This window comes from Wasmannia auropunctata, unplaced genomic scaffold, assembly GCF_000956235.1.
Source record: "Wasmannia auropunctata unplaced genomic scaffold, wasmannia.A_1.0 LD336074.1, whole genome shotgun sequence".
Classification (NCBI taxonomy): Eukaryota; Metazoa; Arthropoda; class Insecta; order Hymenoptera; family Formicidae; genus Wasmannia; species Wasmannia auropunctata.
Window position 1 is genome coordinate 1,567,244 of NW_012026816.1, and position 16,611 is coordinate 1,583,854.

Genomic DNA, 16,611 nt, shown 5'->3' on the forward strand with positions numbered 1-16,611 from the left:
GCGTTGGAGCAAAAAGATCGGCAATCTTTCTTACCAACTAGATTCAATTTTATATATAAGAGAGAATTTTATAAACATGTGAAAGTTTGAAATAAAAAAGAACTGAAAACGAGATTAAAGAAAAACATGTAAATATATAAGATATTATATGAAAATATCTATGTTGTGTGTGAATTCTAAGAAAATTTAACAAACTTAAGTTTAAAAAAAATATTTAAAAAGACTAAAAAATTTAATTAAGTATGAATTTAAAAATATTTTATCTCTTTCACAAAAGTTTGTAAAAAAACTTTTTTAATTTCAAATATTTTCTTATGGTAAGAAGCTTAAATTTAGGATTACATAATAAATTTCTTGTGAAAAATTGGGCTACTCAGGAATTTATATAAAGTTTATATTCAAGTGACGAAATTCTTTCAGATTGCCGATCTCTTCCCTGCGAAGCTGTTGACGTTTTCCAAAAGTTTTGCAGCTCGATGAAAGCATCCGCTCGGACTTTCGTTGTCTGAACTTCTAACGAACGAGCAAGATTCACACTTACTTACATCTAATGTATGTATATGTAACTGTACGTGGATACACGTATCGTGCGTACAGGCACGACTTTTATTTTTCATGTTCATTATGTTACACTCGCATTACGCGAACCACCGCCTCCTGCCTTCTCTCTCTCTATATATATATATCGTATTATTACAAAATCTAGTCTCGTTCGAGGATACACCGAATCGAACGAATCCTAAACTCTTACCTCGAAAATCCGAACGTCCACACACAGCTTCTGTGTTATTTACACATATGTATTCGTCAATACGTAGTACGAGCGTATGTACATATACATTAAACGTGGTCCTATATGATTCATATGTCTCGTTGCCGTGTATATGTATTTTTGTTTATTTTCATACTTAACGCCGATGAATTTTTCGCCGCGTTCTTCTGTGGCAGCATATCTTACAGTAAAAGGATATCCGGGTTTTGCCTAATGGGACTTCATATATTATGCATGATATTATGAAAAAATGTACATTATGTATATATTGCATATGCAGGCTGCATAAAAAATGCGCGTTCTTTTCAGATTACATTTATTACAGATCGGATAAAAGAAAAATGTTGTTTGCTCCAGTGCTACCTTTAAAATAATTTGAAAACTAAAATTTAAGTAAATAGATAATGTGAAGAATTATATTCTCCAATTGATGTTAAATTTAATCAAAACGAAATTTAATGTTCAATTAAATTTTCCTTTTCCTCGAGCACGATGCAGTTGCGGGAAGACGTGTGCACGATTTATTTTTTATGTACCCTGCATATTTTATATGGAGTGCGTCAAGCAAGTCTGTGATGTGCTTAAAAACTCGCCGGATTTCTGTAAAGGTGCCTTGCCATTATCGCAATGCATTATCGCTAAAAGTGTATTATATATTTAAATATAATAATATATTTACAATGCGAGATCGATCCTTTGAACTATACAATAAAGGCGTTAACGCAAACGTACGATTAAAAATATATATTTTATACATCTAATAATACAAACGTGTCGGCGTTTTCATCACATTAATTTATTTAACTCATTCGAATGTCAGTTATTCAATTGAATAATTGACGGTAATAACGCCGCGTATCGTTAAGCGCAATTAAATCAATACGACGAACCTTGCGACAACCTCAGTGGGATATTTTCGTGAAAGAATAACAGAAAAGCAATATTGAATTACCGGTATTTTCTAGCGAGCTTTTAAGCCAAATGAAAGTCCGATCTGACGAGACTCTACTATACCGTATTTATTGTCGTGCCATCCGCTCTGCGTACGGACTACAGTATACGTCAGCTCATCTAATCGTAAAAGTGCACCGACCGAATTAAGCCACGCCAATTTGCGATAGTCGAGCGCACATTTAGTGACTGTCCAGTGTCCTGGTCGCGACAGATGCTCATGAAAAAGGTAAAAAAGTATCGTGGAAGACGAAACGGGGCCGCAAAACGGTCGCCAGCGAAACGGGGTGGAGGGGAGGGAGCTCAGGAGTCTGAGCGAATCTTGAATAAATCTCATTTCGTTCGACAAAGCTTTGCTCATATCGATCCTCTGTACTTTATATTGATACATTTGCAAATTGTCAACAGCAACAATAACAACAGACAGGGATTTATTTTTGAACAACAGCGAATGTCGGAAATAGGCGAAATTATGTATGCACAGAGCAATTCACAGAAAGCTCCCATCGGAATCAATTAGCCCACGTTATCGCATTTCGGACCGAACAATTGTAGAAAAATTCCCGAATTTTCGCTGTCTCTATATATTCGTAAGTAGATTCTTTGTTATTAATACGAATATAATATAATGAAAGGAAAAATGTAACAAAGTAAAGATTATACTTAACGTTAGTTGAAAATAAAGCGTAAATCTTTTTAATTTTTACGCTACTGTCTCAATTGTTAACGTTCATACAACACAGAGGGAATAACTTATATCCTGAAATACGTATTTATTGCGTATACTTCAATTCTAAACGGCAAAAATACGAACATTGATTTGCGAGAACTCTTAATGTCAAATCAGAAAGTTCGTGCATCGCGTGAAATCTCACGTGTTTCTCCTCTAAACGATAAAACGTCTCTCATAAAACAATCGATGTAAAACAATTTTCCCAATAAATAACGTTAAAAAAACATGACGTGTTCTTCGATCCGTCTATACCGACCTACAGATTTGTTTGCCCCTTGCTTCGGCTTTTTGTGAGGTCTGTTGAACAGTTAAATTCAATAGCCACGAGGAGATCTACACGAACTCCGCAGCATGCAGGATGTCGGCACGGAGAACTCATCTCGCAGTTCCAGCACATTCACAACCCCCGATGTTATCTCCTTTTTCCCGTGTTCCCCGTGTCGATCGGGCGATGCACGAACTTGTTTGACCTGTATTTTATCTACAGTCCGATTAATCGCCGGTTACGTCTAAACGAGAGAAAAAGAGAAAGAGAGAGAGAGAGAGTGAGAGAGGGAGGAAAAGAGAGCCTCTCTAACTCACGTGTTGACATCGTGTCGCGTATATTTACAGAGACCCGTGTCGAAAGTTTCGACGCGGTCCTTTTGGTCGCGGCAGTGACTACATCCGATCGCATCTAGAAATACATTCCTTGTTATATCGAATAAGGGGAAGACCTATTTCCTTTTTCTTCTTTCTTCTTCAGCGTGGTTTCGCACCCTCCGCCTCATCCTCTCGACTCTATTCCCATCACGAGTCTCAAATCCTCAAACAGTGCTATAAAAATATTTTTAGAGAAAAATTCGCAACTGCAATACTTCAATTTATAAACCGTTTAAATTGTGATAACGGAACCAAACAATTTAAAATATAACAGAACATAAGATCCTTTCATAAACTTTTTGACCGTATTTTCGCGTGCAATTATTTAATGTAATTAAAATTTTTTAGAAAACGTACGAGTGTATTTCAATGTACTTTTATATTTGCAAAATTTTAAAAGCACTGTTATAAAATCCAAACGACTCGGAAGAGCAGAGTCACTTTTTCTTCTGTACATTTTGACCGAAATTACTTCCGTCCTTCATTTATATTTACAATCATCGCCAGAGGGACTGACCTACCCAGAGAGGATTGTCGCGTACGCACGGCGCGTCCCTTTGCGTTACCTTGAGACGACTAATGAAGATCCACGAGCGGTCCCTAACTGACCTCTTTGCTTGCTTTCCTAAGTTCATTCATTAATTTCTATCCTGAATTTATAATAAACTTCGCACGCAAATGGTGTCCGATACGCGAGATGTTAACTCTCATATGAACAAGTTAAATATCCCATTGACCAGACTGAGAAATAGAAAGAGAAAATGACTTACCCTGTTCTTTATTAAAAATATATTTTGTATATTTCCATGAATATAATATCCTATAGAAACGATCGTGATGTGGCTTGCGATGCGCGATTAAAATTTTCATAAATTGAAATTTTACAAAGGTAGATTCCTAGAGTAATCGCACGAGACAAATTTAATGTTTACCTTAAAATCGTGATTAAAAAGCTGCCAGGTAATTATATAGATGATAGAGGGTAATGAAGATAATGACCAGGCAGCCGATGTCAGATTCCGTCGGAATCAGGCTTTTCTCCCCTTAAAGAGATTGGTTTTCTACTCCTCAAAGATATTGGATTTCGCGATCGATACTTAGAGCGGGACACGTAATCCGAGAAAGCATTTTGACATCGCAAAAAACGTAAAGTACATCAAATAATGATTAAAGTAGAAGAGTCCGTAATATTCAGAGATTTCTTTATAACGATTACTCTCTTTAAATATATTCTGACAACCTTTGAGAGAAAACTTTCGCCATTATTAACGGCGGAGATAATCGTTTCCTACAAGGCAGTTATGTAACGTTGAATATTTCAAGATTGACTTTATTGTTTAGGAGAAAAAAGAATATATGGTCACGTTAATGCAAAATATAAAAAGCCAAGTAGTTGCATTTAAAATTTTCAGAGTTCAAAATTATAATAAGTTCAAAATTAAATACATATATCTGACAATAAAAAGTCTTGACCAAATTTTTAAAAGCATAAAAAAAACTGCATTAAAAAATTCACAACAGTTCTGAGCGTGTGTTAATCTTGATCTGGAAAATCTCAGAGAGAGCAAGTCTCTTCGAGTGCGTTAAAACTTTAAATCAACGTTAATTCATCAAATATTAATTCCTCTACCTGTGTCGCGCGGGATCGAGATTCTTCTAAATCTACCGCTCTTCGATCGGGCTCGTGGATCTTCAAAATCGCCGTCTCTCTCATAATCACCGTTTATTCTTGAAGCTCTTCGCCGTCGCTTTACAGGGTGGTCGGTAGAAGAAGCAAAAGCAAGATCGCGGACACCGAGGGATGCCTGAGGTTCGCGGCGTTCACGACGATCCAAGGCGGCGGTAAGGAAGGCACGATGGGCCTATCCGTTCTTTGGCCCTCTTGAGTGCTACCGGTCATGATCTGCGTCGTACCGAAATCATCGTCGCCGTTGCCGGAATCGCCTTCCGCGTGTTCTCGCCTACCGTTGCTATTGTTGCTCTTCTTCTTACCCTTCAATGCCGGCTTCTTGCGCTGCTTATCCGTGTTCTTCGTGAGTGTCGTCGGTGTCGTCTTCGCGGAAAGATGCAGCTCTAAACAGAAAGTGATAAAAACATCCGCAAAATGAATCGTGTATCTGCTTAATAACACGCCGCGCGATAATAACGTTGAGAGAATTTAGTATTTACAGTAGTATTTACTATATATAAATCGACCGGAGTTTTTAGAATTTATTAATAAAATTTTTTAATTTATTGATAAAAAATTGATAAAAGATTTTCGAGTCTTTCTAATATTAATTGTTAATGCAAAGAATAAATATTACTTTCAAATATTGTCAGATGTATCACATCGATGTTATATCAAGAATGGATCATTAGAAGAGAAAATAGGAGCCAACAAAATATGATTTTGAATAATATCGGGGAATTCTCTGTACCTTGCAATCGCACTACGCCGTCATACTTTCCGAGCGCGTTGACGGACGAGCACACGTATCCGCCGAAGTCCCGTTTTTCCAGGGAATTGATAGTGAGATTCATTTGCCAGGAGTACTCGTTCAACGGGTGCTCCGTCATTACGTATTTGTCGCTGGGCAGCAGTTTCTCGCCTAAATAGAAAGCGAATGGAAATATTGCGCTGTTTTTAATTGCGCGGCTCTTTCACGTGCAGCAGAAACGTTCTCGCCGCGGAATTCAATTTCTACCCCACAAAAGCGATCAAAAATACAACCGTGCGACATATAGGCCGATACGATCCAGTAAAATACTGCTCATTTAAAACGCGCATCTAATAAGGGACAATTATTTAACTTAACTGACATGATTTTCTATATATGGCAATGCACACGACTGGTTTATTAAATGTTTAAATTACGTCCCAAGTGCGCACCAAGTGCGCTTTAATACTCGAAAATAAAGTGTTTACTTTAACATCAAAGACAGCTGATGTTTTGGTAAAGTAAGTTCTTAGTACCATACACGGGGGAGCAATAAATATTTTTGCGAAAAAAAATAGAGTCAAATAAACAGGATGAAAAACATATTCATACCCACACTCGAGTCAATAACTGCGAGAGAAATAGGTATAGCTTCCAAAACAACGCTTTTATGGCTTTCCAATCAGAGCGATACAAATGACTCAATTTTTGCTACAACTGTATCAATTATTCTCATATGTATTTTTCAATATTTGCGTATCGTTTATTACGCAGCATAAAGTAACGCTTTGAAATCATCATTCGCGAGAAACTGTCTCGTCGTTAATCAGAAATTTTCAAACGCATTGATTTTCACGGGAGATTTTATGGAGCTTTTTTTTTATTTGAAGCGGGCAGGACGTTTACGAGCAATTCACGAATTTACATATTTGATTAACGCAGGCGTCTGGTGCAAAAAATCTTTTCGCAGGGGGAGAGGGGGGGGGAGTGATAAAACTATAATACAATCGCGTGAAACGTGCGTGTGTGCACGTACGTGCGTGTCTGCGTGATCGAGCAGATTTTTAATCTAATGCAATTCCGACTTGCAATCAATATTATTATGGTACGTTGGAGTTTACGCTTTAGAAACTGATTGCAACGATTCTATGGTTAATCAACAGTGCAAATCTATTGGTGTGACGTGACATAATACAAATTACGGGGTATCTGATTATCGAATTCAAATTTCAGCAAATTCTTGGATAGACTTAATTTAATTCTCGAGAAAGCTATTTTATTTTATTTCAGCAAACTACAAATAGCGAATCCATAAATATTATTTCGAAGTTTCCAAAAACGGATTTCACATTAGCGAAAGAATTTGAAATTGTATAATTTGCGGAATGAAATATAACGCGAAAAGTCTGGCGTAGGCCATATGAAATACTCTGTCATCTCTTACCTGCATCCCTGTACCAAGTGTTCATAGCATGCGGCGACGCTTCGACGTAACATTGCAGCAAGACGTCGCTATTAATCGGCGCAGCCACTAATTGATTTGCCACTTTAATAAGAGGTGAAACTGAAACAACCGATCATTAAATTATCGCAATTAAGGAATAACAATACGGCGTCTAGTATCGATCGATGGAGAACGGCACGTCGTTCCCCCCGTCGTCTTTTTTAATCCTCGAGCGACATTGTGCTAAACGTATAACATCGTTAGTATTACAATCAAAATAAAAATTAAAATAACGAAGAATATATGAGCTGTTAATTCTTCGCGTTCTCAGTTTTACATCTTCATATTTTTTAACGCGATATTTTTTTATCCTTAGATTACGACCATCTTAAGTTTTATTACTTGGGTAATTAAAATAAAAAAATTGAACTGCGTTATTCAGAGACGAGCAAAATAAGATCAGACAAAAGACAAAATGGATGGTATAAAAAGTGTAGAGTGAAAAATACATTTGAATTCTCAAAGGAGGGCGCGTGCTGCTCATTCAAGAATTAACTGGTTGTGCCGCACTTTGTGCACGGGCGCTACCGCCGGTGGGTTAATATTACATTTCGTAAGCAGCGAATTAATGCGAAACCCTTTGCGCTCAAATATTTACACGACCCGCGACGACGTGGATAAATCGTCAAGCCCGCCGGTTAATTTTGCAGTAGCGCGCGGCCGGAAGTTTCGCGCGCGAGAAAAACGCCCTGCGCGAGCGGACTTCGGGGGTTGATAAAGTTTTCATTTGCGAATGCCGTTAACCAAATTGCACGGTGATTTTTTAGCCTCCCGATACGCGCGGCGTATAACGTTGCGAACAATGCGCGCATTCCCGGTAATTCTATTGTTTCTCCCAGAAGAATGTTATTGGCATACTTTTCGCAACAACGTTGTCTTCCAGTTGATGAAACTTTGGATTGCCTTGCATTAAAACAAATAATTCTACTGCCGCGTTATTATGCGACATTTGAAAAGGATACATAAAAATTTGTAAGAATATAGAGAAATAAAAATAAAAGTTCTTCAAATTAGGTACAATGTCGATAATTGAAATAACTAAAAAATATTGGTGATAATATATTAATGATTGAATCTTTCTTTCCGTGCTGTTCAATGTTAACGATGTTGCGCACGATAGTTTGAAGGAAAAAATTTTTGAATGGAAATTTGAGGTAATGTAGGTATCGAAAAATGTTTCGAAGTTTAATTCAACCTCATTTGCTATTTAAAATCTCTATCGGTATATTCCTAACCACAGCGCCCTATAGAAGCTGGATGATAGTTTTACCACCGATATTGAAGAAGCATTAATAATCTACATGGTTCTCACACTAGTAATTAAAGTACATTATATAAAGTATATTTACAAGAGGGCGCGTTTGATGTGACTAAAATAAAAAGGTCGCATTATTTTTTAAAATTCATGAAAAGTTCTGAAAAATTATATAAAAAATTCTAAAAAAAAAAACTTTTTCATCAAGATATACTAATTGTACAAATTACTTATGCAATAATTAAAATTCGTAAAAACATTGAATTATAATCTAAGAATGTTATGCAAATTTTAAAAAGCCTTGTATTAAAAAAATTATTAATAGATAATTATAAAAAATCTTAGATAAAATTCGAAAAATATATAATAGTTTTTCAACATAAAGTTACCCCAAGCATATATTGTCTCAGTGATATTATAATCATTATATTATATACACATACATACATATATTATATATATATATATACCCCGTTTAATTAAATAATTAATTAACGCCCTCATCTTTATCCGTCCGTCTTGTCACACGTGAACGGAACGTGCGAAGGACGGTTACAAGCGAGTAATTATGCAGTATAACACATGAAAGGGAGAGGAAGGATGGGAAGAATCTTTCAACAAAATAACTTTTAGAACCAAACTTTAAATTTTTAGACAATCACGATTCTCTCTAATTATCATTCAATTGTATGTGTGCGTTTTGGCTTATCTTTCATTAATAACATATATTTTGATTCTTTTCGAGAAATTATAGTTTTCGTGATCCGTTTCATTAAAGTGTGTGATTGACGGCGTCTATATAGCCGTTGCTCGACAATCGTGAGAGCATAGAGTGGTCGCGGGATGATACTCGGACGTTTCTGCCGTGCTAATGATTCAACGCGACGACGACGGGGCGACGGCTAATTAACGTCCGCATCGCGGCGCGATATACCTACAGTGAACATCGACGGAGTAACGCTTGCTGACCGTCGGCGGCACATTGTTGCTGGCTATGCAGAGATACGTGCCCATCTCTTGCCGAAGCACTCCCGTCAGTTCCAGCGTCTCGCCGACGAAGGTTTTCAGAGCTGCAACCGGGAAGATCAATATTTAGCACTTTTAACACCGCGCATACATCTTCTCTGTGCGACATAATGTCCCGAGAGACGAGATAATCCATAACGTCCTTTTTCCAATCTTTTCTTTTACTAGTGCAGCTTTTGTTACTTTGGCAAAAATTTACATTTCCATATTGTACTTTTAATGACATTAACAATTGTGTATGTGGCCGCAATTTATGTAGATGCTATTCCGATAACTTTGGTATGATAAATAAATTCCGATAAAGTTTACTGAGATTTGCGTGAAATGTGTATTTGATGCGCGTAGTCGTCTACATAAAATCGCTAGCATGATTTTCATATGAAAATGTATTTCCAACATAAAAGCTTCGGTGGAGCTCATGAGAGCGAATTGTTTGAGATATTACATTGGAAATTTTATGGTATTCTACTGGAATCATCAGTTCTGTTAAGAGCGGAGAAAAACGTGAGAATATCGAGGTGTCACAGAAATTATTAATTTAACATTTGAGGCATTATTTCGAGCGACTTTAGCAGTTCTTATAAGAGATCCGATAGTAAGTAAATAATGCAAATGATGAGAAAAACAGAAGAGCGATCATTAAACCTAGACTACCACATCATATTTGTCACAAAAATCTACCACACCGGGTAAAATTTACCCGGCCTATTTTGTTGCGTAACTTTGGTTCAAACACATTGGTTTAAAATTTTTTTTTTTATCTATACGCCAGACAGTAAGAAAGGTGACTGAATGGATAGTAACACTCAAAGATTTTAAGGACATGAGCAATTTGCAAAAATGTAAATCGGCTTTTATATCTCTTCCGAAAAAGGCTGATTTTTCTTTTACATCGCAGTTCTTTTCAGAGGCAAATAAAAAATAAAGCATAGTTTCTAAAAGAACATGAGTGGTATTTTCAAAAGAAAAATACCTCATATGGCTTCACTTTAAAAAACATTATTTGACCAAGTGAATAGACCAATTGTCGAACTTTACACGTGGCTGGAATGGCAATACCAAGTGGAATGACGTGGCTTATGATGGAAGGTTGTAAAGGACACTTTTAAGTGTTTTCCCCCCCACATCGCGACCCCACTTCTTCAACCCTATCGGAATGGCACGCACTTCAAAAATGGTCCGGATAAATTTTACCCAGGTGTGGTAGTCTAGGGTTAAACATATCTTCTAAAATATAATATTTTTAATTTATATATAATATAATAATATAATATAATATAATATGTAATATTTATAAATAATATAATAATATAATTCCGCTGTCGTAATATATTGCATAAATATTTGCCGAACAAGAACTTTCTGAACCATTTTTAGTTTAAGACATCAGTGTTGCGTTCTCCACAACGCTTAACCATAAGTCTTATGAATGAGTATAAGTTGTTTATCGCTCTAATTGAATCAATAGCTAAATTAGTTTTAACTTCCGCGCATCCCCAGCACTTTTTCTCGTTTCTATTATCCTATCATAATAAAAAAAAAGAAAATAGTTCTCGAAAACCGCCGCTTAAATTTTGACGGGATGCAATCAACCGAGGTTCATTGTTCCGACGATCGTCGAATTTCGAGTGTCGTTACCGGAAATGCGTTGTAAAAGTTTACAACGTACATCCAGTCCCGCAATCCCGGGAACGTCCGCTCGCCGTTTAATCGGCGGCGCGGAGGAGTCACGTCTCGTCGCGAACGGAGCATCCGCGAGGTGAGGAGGTCTCGATTGCCAACTTGGGTGACTCGTTTCGCCTACGTCTTCCAGCTCTCGCGATATGCGGAGGAATCCGTAGGAAGAAAGAGGCGACTTTACGACCGTTCGTTCGCGCCCGTATCGTTCGTTATCCTTTCCCGTCCTTCTCGAGCAGATCTCCCTCAACCCCCCGCCCGATCTCCTTCCGGAGTTCTTCCCGCGTTTAACGAGTGTCACCTCGGATGTTCTCCAGGTGTCTATTTTTACGACGCTTCGGAGATCAGGCTGACACGAATGGGCGAAGGGGGAGGGAGACGATGGCAAAGTCGGAGGGCGAAAACGGGCACGAAACGGCGATTACGATCGGAGAATTTCTTCTTTTATGTCTGTCCCTTCTTCTCCACCCGCCTCGCAGCTTCTCCCGAGTTCTCTCTCTCTCTCTCTCTCTCTCTCTCTCTCTCTCTCTCTCTTTTTCACGCGAAAACTCGACTGATCTCTCGAGAATGACGCTAAGAGGACAGGTCGTCGGGGATTCGGAGATCCTTCCGACGGGATCGCTGCTTGTACACGGAATGTACACGGAATGTACTCCGCGTATAGCGGATCTGGGATTACCGGGGGTGACGTGGGCGGATTGCTTGTAAGAGCGGTCAATAAGTGCACTTTAACCCGCGAAAGACGACAAGCGGGTCCTCGTCCCCGACCTCGTCGCGCGGGGGTCGTTAACCTCTGTAAACTTTAATCCTTCGGGTAGGATTAATCGCGGGGACGAGTTCGCTTGAAGAGTTTATGGGACCTAGAACGATTCTTCTACAATTTCTCTTAATCCGCGAGAGGCGTTAAATAGATCTTCGTATGCTATTTCTACGACGTCAACGTGAGAGTCCCCTCGGCGTTCCTCGACATGCAGAAACGAGGAGAAGGCACGCATCGCGAATGATAACGAAACAGGGAGGATGGCACGGAGGGGAGGCGCGCAGAGCGTAATATATATATATGTATTTATCGATTTATTTATTTTGCGATTAAACTTGAAGCAGCGCGTCGTAATAATTTATGGTTTTAGACATATACCTCTTCCTCCCCCCTCCCCCCCCCCGCGTATGCATTGTGGGGGAGTGTGCTTATGTATTTGCCGCGGAGTGTAAATTACCGTTCGCGCTGTAATTAATTACCGACGGGCTCGAGTAAGCGCGAGAGACGATCGATTATTCCGCGCTGATGCGCCCCCGACACTTTATCGCTCCGACACTTTTCCAGCCGCGTCGGCATGGCCATCTTAATTAGAGAATCGACGCAAATCGCGGCATCTTCCCTTCTCGGGAGCTCTGTGCGTATCGCTGACTCTCCTCGAATTTAATCCCGTCTAACGGCGTGAAAGGAGTGGATATTATCAATGACACTCATAAAAAACTATTGCATCACGCTTCAGTCTCGCAGCTGAAACTTTTATCCTAACGCGAAGGATCTATTATTTATCGGCAATAAAACCAAATGTCGTTCTCGTACTTTTTTTTATATTAATACACTATTAATACATACCTGATAATTTTAGGACAAATGACATAACATTTCGTTCAATCTTTCTAGTAAAAAATTTTTTTATACAAGAATATATATAAATATATATGAACATATATAAAATTATATATATAAAATATATAATTATATATAATGATATGCAAAATCCATATATATCCATATATGTTTCTTTCCTTTGTAAAATTATTCTGTAATACAAAAAAAATTATAATAATAAGAAGGAAACGTAAAAAATAATTAAAAGGATAATTTTTACATTGTCCTTTGTTTTACAAAAAATCAAGTTTGAAGAAATGAGAAAATTTGCTCATATATAATCATATATAAATGATAAAAAATATACATATATCATTATATATAAACAATTTTTTCTCATTTCTTAAAACTTGATTTTTTGTAAAAAAAAAACAATGCAATGCAAAAATTATTCTTTTAATTATTTTTTATGTTTTCTTTTTGTTATTATCAATTTTCTTGTATCAAACAATAATTTTACAAAGAAAAGAAACGTATATACGGATATGTATGGACATATTTCGCATTTAACTATGTATAATTATATATAATTCTATATTTTTATATATGTTTATATATATTTATATATGTTCTTATATGAAAAATGTTTACAGGGTTTTCTTTTCGGAATTCTTGGAATCAAAGATTTTGTTTGAAACACTATTTCTTACATTAAAATTTATATAAAAATTAAGTTTAATAATCGTTCGTGTATGCAACGCAAAAAATATAAGAACAAGGAGGCCAAGAAGCAAGCACCCGATAAATTGGATGTCAAAAATTAAAACTTTAATAACGTCATTACATAAAAAACATGTGCTCGTTTCTTGGCCTCTTTATTCTTTTTTTTTTAATTTATATATTTGCCATTGTATATAGCTTCTACGGCATCTGCTGTATTCAATGAATTATTCTACCTTCAACAATGGCAATAAATCAAAGACGCAGTTCAATGATAAAGCTAAGACGATTGGGAACGAGGAGCCATATCGGCGTTACCATGCACGAGCGTTACCTATGACCCTATTTCTGCAATATGTCCTGCTTTGTACTTTGTAGTTAGAATTCGCCGTTCAACGTGCATCCCATACTAAGTCAGATGTCAACACTTTGAACCTGTGCGAATTCTAAACTAATGTCAAATCCTAAACTTTAAAGTAACTTCGATTTCCGAACTCTCTGACAAACTCTACTTTAAAAAAACAAATAAGCAAAATTATTTTCAAGGTTCTACATTTTGCGGAAATTTATATATTTTATAAAAATTGGATTAATTGCACTTGTTTAATTGTCAAATTTCTAATTGCCTTTTCCATCTATGCTAAAATCTACTCCCTTCATATTATGTTCATTCTTTTAATGTTTCTCACTTCTATCTCTCTAAATTAAACAGATACGTTTTTACTCTCGATTAATATCAAATGCTTCTTAAACGGAGAATTTTGAAAAATCATTATTTTAATGAAAAATCAACATGTTATCATATTGTAGTAACAAAACTTATGCATTGATTTGTGCGATAATAGATTTAATTAAAGCATAATCAAAATTTGTATACAAATTTGTATACAATATTATCAAACAAATTATTAAACTATTAATTAGGATTGTCATTCTTATATTTGTAAAATATTATTTTCAATCGTAAATAAAAATTCGAGCGCAAGCTTATTACTTAGTTTTTACGTTTCGAAAACATCGCATGCGAGTGAGCGCCTGCATGCTATTATTGTCATTATTGTTTCGCCGAAACCAATTAATATGAAATTACTGAACGAATGATTAAAAGGAGACATAATTGGCTAACATGATATTCGGGTTACGATGAAATATGAGCATCAAGGAATTCACCAGAATTCACAGTCCGCTTCTATTTAATAACATAATGCAAGGTAAATTTAGGTACAAACTAAATTTAATCATCTTTGTATAATGCAACATATTATTACGTGAAACGTTCTCCCGTGGAATTCGCGAAACTTTTTGCAGGTATTAATTAAGGAAAGTTTCGATTCTAATTCTATATATGTTAAGGTTTTAAGGGGGAGAGAGAGAGAGAGAGAGAGAGAGAGAGAGAGAGAGAAAGAGTGCGCGTGTACACACGCTCTGTTTTTGGAATATCCTGCGGTATAAATAAATCCATTTTACATTGTGCCCACTTCGCGTATCTCAGACGGCCGTAATTTGCACTGTTTGACTCTGTTGAATCTGTTATTATTCCGGCGAAATATATATAGTCATCTTGCCAAATGCGTTCGTGAAACATGCGGTTTCAAAGGAATCTCGGATAACTCGATTTTACGAGAATGCCGAGTTCTGCGAGTGTAATGCGATTCAAAGCTTATTCTAAAATATCAACGGTAAGTGAATATAAGTTCATCAGAGCATGGACTGCGCAGCGGTTTGCGTGTTACATTTTGTGTTCGGCGTACCCGAATCTACTAATGTACGTATCCGCTAATGTATGTCTATTGAATGCCTCTCATAGTGATGAACGTTAATTATCATTTACGGTAACGATATCGAGCGGCGGAGGCCTCAAATGTGTTTCAAATCTAGGTCTGATTTATCACGATCTCGCATTATTATTATTATTATTATTATTATTACAGAAATATTATTAATAAAAAAGAGAGACGATATGATCCCCTCCCATGGTTTTTAATCAGAATAGAAAATCCGCGTTTCATTATTCGCCCTTTTATGTAAAAATTAAATTCTTCATTTATTTTTATATAATATTCTTAATTAAAAAGTTCTCGGTACTAGAGAGTTAAAAAATTTTTTTATTCGGAATTTTCAGAACCCAGATTGGCGTGTCGTTTAGGATAATCTCGTAAAGATATAAGAAGTCACTTTCTAAAAATCCTCAGAAGTACACTTACATTGCTTCTGCCCGTCTTCTCTGAGGATAATGTTACGACCGTCCTCTCGTTTCCAAGTGACAATAGGCTTCGGCGAACCAGTGGCGACGCATCGCAATCTTATATTGCCTCCTTCGTGAGTGACCATACCGTCCGCGGACTCGTCATCCATTATGTCGGGCGGTATCACTACTTCCATATATCCCATCTGGAACAAGGAGATCAAAAGATTTTTGTATTGCGAGAAATTTCGAATTTTGCATTTAAGCATTTTTCATTGCGATTTTGTTATATATATATAATTATATATATTATATATAAAGATACATATAATTATATATGTTATAATTTTTTGTTACATATAATTTTTGTTACATATAATTATATATGTTATAATTTTTTTAGAAATAAAAATGCGCACGCAATAAACGATATATGATAAGTTGATACTTAGCGAGAACCAAATTACAATGCCAGCCTCGAATTTTATAGTTACATAATTTTATAATAAAATTAATTAATATTATTGATTCTTTAACTTTCTAATTTATGTCATATCAATTATGTCGAATACCGTTATTTAAAATCGCTTCCCAAACTGTATGCAGGTGTATCAAATATTACAAAAGAGCTTCTGTTATCGCGCTCTTTGTGCAACAGCAATCTGAATCATTTATTAAAATTGTTTCTAGCAAAAAGATGAGAACGGATTAATTGCATTTTGATGTACTATGAACGCGGAGATCAAAGAGTTACAAAGAATTCCTTTTTGCGGAGTAAACAGTTCGTAGAGAGGTCATACTAAGGCCGTCTGGGCAAAGACAAGGCTCGAACTACTCACCGGAAAAAAGTACATTGTTTTACGGTCCTGAGCACGTACACGATGAGGGTACCTCGCACGGGTATAACGTGCAAGAGTATAGAATTTACTGGACGTGGAATAGTGCACGTAGCCTATCCAATTCGATGAAACGAACATGCAAGGAAATTTATGGTTTTAGGCGAAATAAAATAAACGCCGGCTCGAATTTGCTCCTTTTATCACATGCATATTTTATTTGATAAATGTTTTTTTTATTTAATGAATGCGCTACGTTCATTATTGCAAAAGCCAGGATGAGATCCACCATAATAATATTTTAATAT

General features: G+C 36.4%; 1 protein-coding gene across 4 annotated transcripts in view; it reads right to left on the bottom strand.

The window, feature by feature from the left end:
* Positions 1 to 2,075: 2,075 nt before the first annotated feature.
* LOC105449598 (lachesin-like) overlaps positions 2,076 to 16,611 on the bottom strand; it is a 198,577-nt gene continuing 184,041 nt past the window's right edge. For 3 of the 4 annotated variants that reach the window (XM_011688877.1, XM_011688879.1, XM_011688878.1), the window contains 5 exons: positions 15,487 to 15,673; positions 9,216 to 9,347; positions 6,963 to 7,082; positions 5,519 to 5,689; positions 4,544 to 5,171 (listed from right to left, as the gene is read on the bottom strand). In XM_011688877.1, coding sequence (XP_011687179.1) covers positions 4,849 to 5,171; positions 5,519 to 5,689; positions 6,963 to 7,082; positions 9,216 to 9,347; positions 15,487 to 15,673 — 933 coding nt within the window. In that variant the 3' untranslated portion in view covers positions 4,544 to 4,848. Of the gene's footprint in view, positions 3,273 to 4,543; positions 5,172 to 5,518; positions 5,690 to 6,962; positions 7,083 to 9,215; positions 9,348 to 15,486; positions 15,674 to 16,611 lie in introns of those variants that run through there. The other variant, XM_011688880.1, reaches the window with a different exon arrangement.